Source organism: Anser cygnoides, chromosome 4 (genome assembly GCF_040182565.1).
Source record: "Anser cygnoides isolate HZ-2024a breed goose chromosome 4, Taihu_goose_T2T_genome, whole genome shotgun sequence".
Lineage (NCBI taxonomy): Eukaryota > Metazoa > Chordata > Aves > Anseriformes > Anatidae > Anser > Anser cygnoides.
The window spans coordinates 78653542-78661777 of NC_089876.1; the positions used below are offsets into that span (position 1 = coordinate 78653542).

The 8236-nt window shown below is 47.4% G+C and overlaps 1 protein-coding gene across 2 annotated transcripts in view; it reads right to left on the reverse strand.

The window, feature by feature from the left end:
- ARSJ (arylsulfatase family member J) overlaps positions 1-7498 on the reverse strand; it is a 43567-nt gene extending 36069 nt beyond the window's left edge. Inside the window, exons 1-3 of one of the 2 annotated variants that reach the window (XM_048066495.2) lie at positions 7398-7498; positions 7107-7181; positions 2862-3247 (exon numbers count right to left, since the gene is read on the reverse strand). In XM_048066495.2, the coding sequence (XP_047922452.1) occupies positions 2862-3238 (377 nt within the window). In that variant the 5' untranslated portion in view covers positions 3239-3247; positions 7107-7181; positions 7398-7498. Of the gene's footprint in view, positions 1-2861; positions 3248-3842; positions 3967-7106; positions 7182-7397 lie in introns of those variants that run through there. The other variant, XM_048066494.2, reaches the window with a different exon arrangement.
- Positions 7499-8236: the final 738 nt, after the last annotated feature.

An 8236-nucleotide genomic window follows, 5' to 3' on the forward strand; every position in this document is an offset into this window, starting at 1 on the left:
TCAGGGACAAGGAGAAGCGCATGCCGGAGCAGCCTCTCGCCCAGGTCACGCTGCAGCTGCCGAGCAAGGGCTGAGCTGCTTCCCGAGAGCCTCCCTCCCTCACCTCCCTGCCTTGGCCCCAGCGCAGCCTGCTGGGAGTGCACATCACACGTGGCACTCGGCCCGCTGGCTTGCGCCTTTCTTCTCTGCTCCCAAGACACGGCTCAGCTGCAACCCCCTCCCCACGCCGTAAAGACGGCCCAAAATAAAAAGCTGTGCAAGTTAGTCCTGCTGATAACCTAAACGCTTTTGATGGGGTGGGGGGATACTGGTGGGAAGCAAGAAATTAAATTAGGCCATGGCCTCAAGGCCTGGATATGAGGAAACAGAGAGAAGCAGAAATGGGCAGCAAGACAGACTCTCCAGCTGCGGTGCTGTGCTATGGCACGAAAGGAAACAATAAAGAGCTAACTCTGCCTCTTTAACCTTCTTCCCATGCTTGCTCACTAGCATAGCAAAGCTACCAGAAGAAGGGTCTCTTTCCTAGCAAAAGCCTTAGAGGGACTGCTGGAGACCTACAAAGAATTTGGAGCACTCAAAGTCTCTTTGCCTGATGTCTGACTTCCACTTAGCAAGCTGCGTCAGTGCTCCCCAATGACTCTGGTTTACACAAGTCCCTCTGTTTTTTACAGATCAGTCGGGTAACGTTTGGAACACACCAGACACCATGTGTGTATTGGGAGGCCTACAGCATCCAGGTGGGCCTCCAGTGGACTTCAGCCTTGAACTAACACATTCTGGAATTTAAGAAATAACAGCACTTCTCCTGGATTACAGATTTCTGGGTCCTGGCATTTTAATTAAGGTACCTCTACTAAGAAAGCATTCAGAGTCGCTATCACCAGCATTTATCTTCAGCAAGAAGAGATAACAGCATCCTTCTGAACCTGCCTTGTTAATGCTCTGCCCAAACCTATTAACCCCTCGCCATTTCCTCCCTTATTTCTCAGTCGTGCAAGGCTGTCCTTTCTCTCCGCTGCTCCTTTTTCCACAAAGTAGAACAAGATGAAAAAAGTGTTCTCAGGGTTTCAGATCAGCAGACGAAGAAAATAAAAATGAAGTATAAGCAAATTTCTTTTTTCCTATAAAAGGTTCCAAAACCAAAGCAGGCAGATTTTCAGAATTATTTCCGCCTGACGAGCTGATGAAAAGAGACGGGTTCCTACCGACTGTTAGCATATATTTACACACTAAATTCTATTTAATGAAGGATTAAAATAATTATACTGAATTACTGTTATTCCATACTCTGCTTTTATTCTTTTTAGCCCTTAGACAACCTCTGCAGCCTCCAAGAGCCAACACAGTACCCTGGCTGCCCTGGAACCCGGTCGTCCCATTCCTCTGACCGCCGAGTGAGTCATTGTTGTGCAGCACGACATTCCCTTCCTAACGCACTGGTTCCCAAACCGCGGTCCTCAGAAAGCTGGCTGACTACATGCTGCTGGCGCTGGTCCTCGCTTCCAACTGCTGCATGGCTTTAAAGACAACCAAGATGCATTAAACAGTATCCTGACATTAATTTCCCCCATAAGACGTTATTTTAGTTGCTGCAGGGCAAGTATGTTCTTGTGAATGAGCGAATAGGTATCTAACTTCTCTTCTAAGGTACAGTCCACGTAATGGGGGTAAAAAAAAAAGCATGGAAGTCTTGCTCTAGATAACGTGTCAGCCCTCAGTGCAAATCTCCCTGGTTCAGCAAGTCTGGGAACTAGACTGAGACCAGGAATTATCTCCAGCTCTACCATATGGAGATGCAAGACACCAGGCCAGTTGCTTGTTTTATTTAAACATGTGTTTCTGTTACCAGCACTATTAACATCGCTTTGTTCCTGTTTATATTTAAAGAAATGAGAAAATAAACTAAATAACTTTTTTCCTCTCATTTTGTTTTTGTTCTTTTAAGAGTTCCCTGTTCCTGTCAAAGTGAGTTAGGCTGAACAGAAACAAGGCTTTCTTCTTCCACAGCAAACGTGTCCACATTTGGAGTTATTTGGGAACCATTCCTACAGCTCAAATGCATGTCAAATGCATGCCCGCTCCTTAATTCTGATTAATGTCCACATGTAAAAAGTCCCTTAGCTTAGATGACTGGTTGTCTACTTAACAGATCACAGTAACACACAATTTACCTGAGATGGCAAACCGCACAACACCCACCCGCTGCTTTTACCACTTTAGTGAGGCACCTAATTCAGTGGCTTAAGAGAAAAGTTTCTAATTGTCTGCAAAGCGGCAACCGCATCATGACAAGAGCGATAGGGCAGCTCAGAGGACCCCAAGGAAGAATTTGGATTCCCTGCCCTCATCCACACCTGAGGGGCTGAGGAACCATCCCATGAATTCAATAAAACCCCCCGAGGGAACTCGTGTTAAGGCGAGGTTCAGCGTGCCCAGCGACCCAGCGTGCAGGCTGCGATGTGCAGGAGAAAGCGTAGCGCTTTCCCTAGCACGGATCCCTCCTGTAAGTCACGCTGGAATCGCACAGAAAAGCCCGAGATGATCACTTCCCGGTAAGAGCAACATTACTTGACAACAAGCACGTATGCTAGCAATGCAGTAAATGTAAATGTCCTATAACACTCTGCAGGGGTAGCTCACAGTGCTGAACTCTTATTGGCTCGCAGAGTGCGAGTTTCTATTTCGCTACTTCAAACACATTAGAAAGTCCGTTTTGCTGGAGGTTTTTAAGTGAATCGGGAAGGCACCCTTCTGCCTACGGGGTAAAAGAGAGGAGTACCTGACCGGGTGCGACCCCAGTGCTCTGTTCACCAGGGTTGGCATTTGAGCCGGTGAGCTGAACGACGAAGTAGTAAACTTACTTTCCAGTGATAAATTGGCTTCTGGACGGTGTGCACATAGGCTGAACATAATAGTTCTCCAGCTTAACCCCTTCGGCAGCTAGCTTGTCCAGAGTGGGCGTCCTGATCTCGGATCCGTGGTACCCCACGTCTCTGAATCCCTGATCGTCAGCCAGGATGAAGACGATGTGGGGCTGCGAGCTGGGGGCTCCGGCCCCCGGCTCCTCTCCCGGCCGGCTCCCCGCTGCCTCCGTCCCTCCGGGGCCGAGTCCGAGGCTGTCCCAGGCCAGGTAGCCGTAGGTGAGCAGGCTGAGCACCGACAGCCCGGCCAGCACCCCCACGGCCAGCATCTTCCCCCTGCACAGCCGCCCGGCACCGCCGCGCCCACCGCGGGCCATTCACCTCGGCTGAAGCGAGAGCGAGAGACGGAAGCGAAAAATAATAATTAAAAAAAAAAAAAAAAGAGAAAACCCAGCAGCCTCTCTCCGAGGCGGGGGAGCGGAGGGGAGCCGGGCTCAGCGCGGCCGCCGCCAACTTCGCCAAGTCCGGCCGCCCTGCCCGCTGCCGGTGGCGGCCGGGTGGGCAGGGCCGCGCCGGGGGTCACAGCACCCTCGGCCCGCCTCCGGCCCCGTGCCGGTGCCCATGTCGGGCCGAGCCGAGCCGGGCCGGGCCGGGCCGGGCCCCGCGGCCTCACGGCGCCCTCCGCCCGCCCCCTCCGGCGCTGCCGGGCCGTTCCCTCCCCTGCCCGCCTCTCCCCTGGTCCCCCCCGCAGTCCCATCGCCTGCCCGGCCTTCCCTCGGCCGGCCCCCTCGGCGGCTTCGTCCTGCCTCCCCTCCTTCCTTAACCCCTCTCCCCGCCGCCGCCATCGGCCCCCGGCCCCCTGCCGCTTCCCGAAGCTGCCGCTTTGCGCGCCCCCCCCCCCCCCCCCCCCCAAAAAAAATAAAAAAAATTGTTTAAAGCGTTTCTGAAATCGCCACAAACATCTGGAAGGTATGAAGGTACCGGGTTTGTTTTCAGCCGCAAACCGGTCCCAAATCCCAAGCCCTCCAGTTCTGGTAAGGCTGTGGCAAACGCGAGGAATGTGCCTTCTCAAAGTGCTATCGTGTTTTTTTTTTTTTTTTTTTTTTTTTTTAATTTGGGTTGAAGTATGAATGTGCTTCAGTTGCAAAATACAACTTCACCCTAGTCCCGAAAGACACTGAAGCAAGCAGAAACTACATTCATGCATGATTACGCTAAACTGAAGTAAATGTGCAGGTCTGACCTGTCTAACATGAGTCATCGTGACAGGAACAACTTTCACTCAAACTGGATTTTATGAAGCTTTAACTCTTAAGCAGCCACTTAGACCAAAGCCTGCCACTGCTGCACCTGGGGAGCTCCGGCTCGTCCCTGCTGGCACACAAGCTGGCTGCCCTTCCTCCCAGAGAAACGCTTCCACCTTTCATTTCTCAAAACTGACCGATTCTGGCAGGGAAACTTTGGTATGCCCTTAAAAGTTCACTCTGCTCCCCACAGCTCAAAGCAATGTCTCCTCAAACAGTCCTCTGCAGAGTACAGGAGCGTCCCAAAACTCATACTTTGGAATATGAGTGAGGTGCTCGCTTGGGCAACAGCTGAAATAGCTTCTCAAATGAAGAATACCTAAATCAGCGTTACCATATCCTAAGGGGCAGCATGACATTGTGATGAGGTGTCGAACGTTGGCGTATATTCTTTAATTACCTTTAATAACATCGTCTAATGCAAGTGTCTGGATTTTGCCTGCCTAGATGTCTCCACAAATGAAGTGCAGTTCATAACTGCACTTGTTGCCCTTGTTCTGGAGAGAAAAAAGAAGTCTGTCTTCAGGGAACTCTAATTGAGGGTGAATCTAACCAGTTTTGTGCAACCTAATGTGAACGTAAACGTCCCCACTCTAAAAGTCCTGGTGCAAAAGAGTTATCCAGAAGGAACTGAGCGTCCTGCTGCACTCAACAACTCTGCAGCAGGGAGAACGTGGAAGTAAAAGTGGTGATCTTAATGTGCTGTTCAAGGTCTTGTCTACACTGGGAAGGGGTACTGATAAATCTACATCTGCATTGTAAAGCCTACCAAGTTTAAGTCCTGAGGTGGAATGCTTTCTTCTGAAATCAAAGTAACTTTACAGCATGTTAACTCAAGCTCCAAAAAAATAGCCCCCAAAACCTTAAACTGAAGAAAGCTTAAAACTTTCAATATACTCCAAGGAAATTCCCTTTAAAAGAATTCTCTGTTCATTTTTTTTAAAACTCCTGCTTTTCCCCACATATGCAAGACCAAAAGAATGCATATAGAAACCTAAAACTATAAATGGTAAAACGCAAATTGGATTAGCAATGCTGTTTTGACTTTAACCAGTCCACTGCCAAATGGCAAACAAAATACGACGTCCTCTTTATAAAAGCCATAATAGCGCCATGGATGCCGATAGACGTATGAGCATCACACTAAATATCTGATAAAGCGTTCATATTTTCTCTTAATTAAAGATACTTTGTGTTAATTTTTAATTTTTGTGTTTTTGAAATTATTAAACACTAGATATAACAGCACACTTATTAACAAGATATTATATAATCCATACATTATGCCATCCATATAATTATTTGTAACTATCCATATACGATTTCCTCACAGAATCAAACATTTCTGACACATCCAAAATAAAAGATTGGCAGGCGGCTGGCTAAAGAGGACCACTCCTGACCAGGTGAGCATCAGTGGGCAGAACTACAGAAGCAAATAAAAGAGTTTGGCATTCTGACTGCTTCTATGGTAGGAAAAAAAAAAAAAAAGATCATTATGCAGACGCAACAGAGTTTATCTCCCTAAAGACACGGGTATGAGAAGACAGCTTCAATTTTCCAGTCCTGCCTTATGGCAGTGCCTGTTAGCCATACCAAACCCTGTTAGTCATCACCCAAGTGCAGATGAAAACATGCGAGGACAACCTCCGTCAGACATCCCTAAGCTCGGCCTTCTTTTCTTTACCAGCCTGACAACTCACCCCCTCCTTTTGCAAAAACAAAAGTGGGGTTATGCCAGCAAAATACTTCGCTGACCTTGAAGTAAAGAGGCCTTGGAAGATAATGTGCTATTAATATTCCACTTAAGAAAATATTTGTAGACACTCAGGAGCTGCAAGCGTGGTTTATACAGCCCATTCAGGATGCCCAGTGAAAGGAACAGGCGAGTTGTGAAAGCTGTAGGAAGTGTTTTTCCCTCAGGGAAAAAACACAGAAGCTTCATAGATATTTAAACTTGAGCGCAGTGAATACATTAATCCAAATATACAGCAGTTAAAATTGAATTTATTATACCATTAGGAAATGATATATTTTTAGCACTTGTTATGCAGTCCCTGTGTGTATTGAGACCATAAAATTAACTCAATTAAACATGCACAGGGAGGATGACTTTAGCTGAAGGCTCGTCTGCCGTTATCTTCAGTCAAGGTCAGGGCTGTTAAGCATGCCCTTTTCTGCTTCTTTCAGATCAGGCTGCCATCTAACCTTTCCAAGCCATATATATTTGACACACAAGTATAAGCCGAAGAAGATAGCGGCTTTATAAAGTTAACTGCAGCTGAAAATTAAAGGAGACTGTTCCTTCAAAGGCAATCATGACAGAGAGTGGAGGTGGCACTAGTGGGGACAGCAAAGGATTAGTCCGGGTGTGGGCTCTGCGTAATGTCCCCGTGGGGCTGTGACTCAGAGGGACATCTGTGAGTCACAGCTCCCCGCCTTTCCCTCCTCTCTCTCCATGCTGTGGAGCTGCTCGCTGTAGGACCAGGTCACGTGCAGGGAACAGGGCACCTAAGCGTTTTTTGGGAAATGAAAAAAGTCTGTCTTAAAATGAGATATGCCTTGGACAATGCAGATAAAGATGTTCTCCAGAAGAGAAGATAAGCCACGTTGTATTCTCTTTCCCTGCCATACCTAGCCCTGTCTGCCAGCTGGTACAAGAGGCGGCCAGCACGTAGCTCCAGTGAGAGCAGCACGCCGAGCCCGAAGGATGCGATCCCTCAGTCCTCAGGCCCAAACACATCCTCAGAGGGAATCTCGCTCAGAGCTCAAGAGATGCAGGAATAACGGCAAATCAGGTCTTGGGAGGACAGTTTGTAGGAAAAAATAGATCCAAGTGCTGACGCTTCTATTTAGATAATGTTCTAACTGCTCTTTCAACGCTTGGTTCAACCTTAGAAGAGTAATCCTTACCCGTCGGAGGCTACGTGTTTCTTCTTACCTTCCAGCCAAAGCTGTCAGTAACAAGACAGGCTGCAGTTCAGGATGTGCATTCCACTGCTCTTCCTGGTTATGCCTGAGGCCAGAAAACTTTGTCTGTTTAAAGAACAGCTTTCTGAACTGTTATTTTTAGCTTAACAACTACAACTATAGTAAGAGCAAAGCAGACTTTGGCCTACACGCAGACAATATTCCTCCTATTTGCCAGAGCAGGAACTGTAACCATGCATTTCCTTTTACCCTGTTTTTTCCTGATAATTCATTTTTTTCGTACACCACGTCCTCAGCATACCTGGCTAAGATAAAAGGAGAAAAGCAAGACTTCACTGTGTGCTGCTTCCCAGGTGGATGCTGTGCTTCTGCCAGGGCTCATCGCTGGAAACAGCATGTTATAAACAGGAGTAAAAACTTGGTGAGTCACGGCACTTAGATCGTTCCCTTTGCCTTCATTGGTGGAACCTGGTAATTAATTCACAGATGTGCTACTTGTGAATTATCAGATTCCACCGTGGCTCACTCCCTGGTTTATGATGACATAACCAGAACTTTGCTGTTAACTTTGTCTATATTTAACACAGATTTTCCTCAATTCCCTGCCGCATTTCATAGGCAGAGGTCCGGATTCTGATCTCAGCTGCCTTCAGTGATGTAAATGTGCAGTTACTCAGCTGATCCCAATGAAGTTTCTCTGGAAATTTAGGACCTGACCTTAGATATACCTCTCACAGCAGTCCCCGTAATGACTGAAACAACAACACTTGAGATCTGGTAGTTGCCTTCCTGGAGATCCCTATTTCCTAGTTACGCAGGGCTCATTATACCAAATGAAACAGAACCAAACTCTTTAAATTCATACAGCCCTACTGAAACAACTGCTTCTGGAAACAGCAACCAGATGATACGTTGCCTAGAGTACTTCTTTAGGAAAAGGTATAGTTTAGAGGCAGATGCCAGGAAAAGTCCTCACGGAAAAGTGTCACACAGTTCTCAAAGACATTAGAGATGATGCAGGGCCTCTCAGCTGGAAGGGGCTATGCACCACTGCTTGGTAGTTACATTTTCTTACCAGTTATGAAGCCTGGTCTGCAAAGGAACAGCATTTGTTGCATTTATGCATTTACACCATCCTTT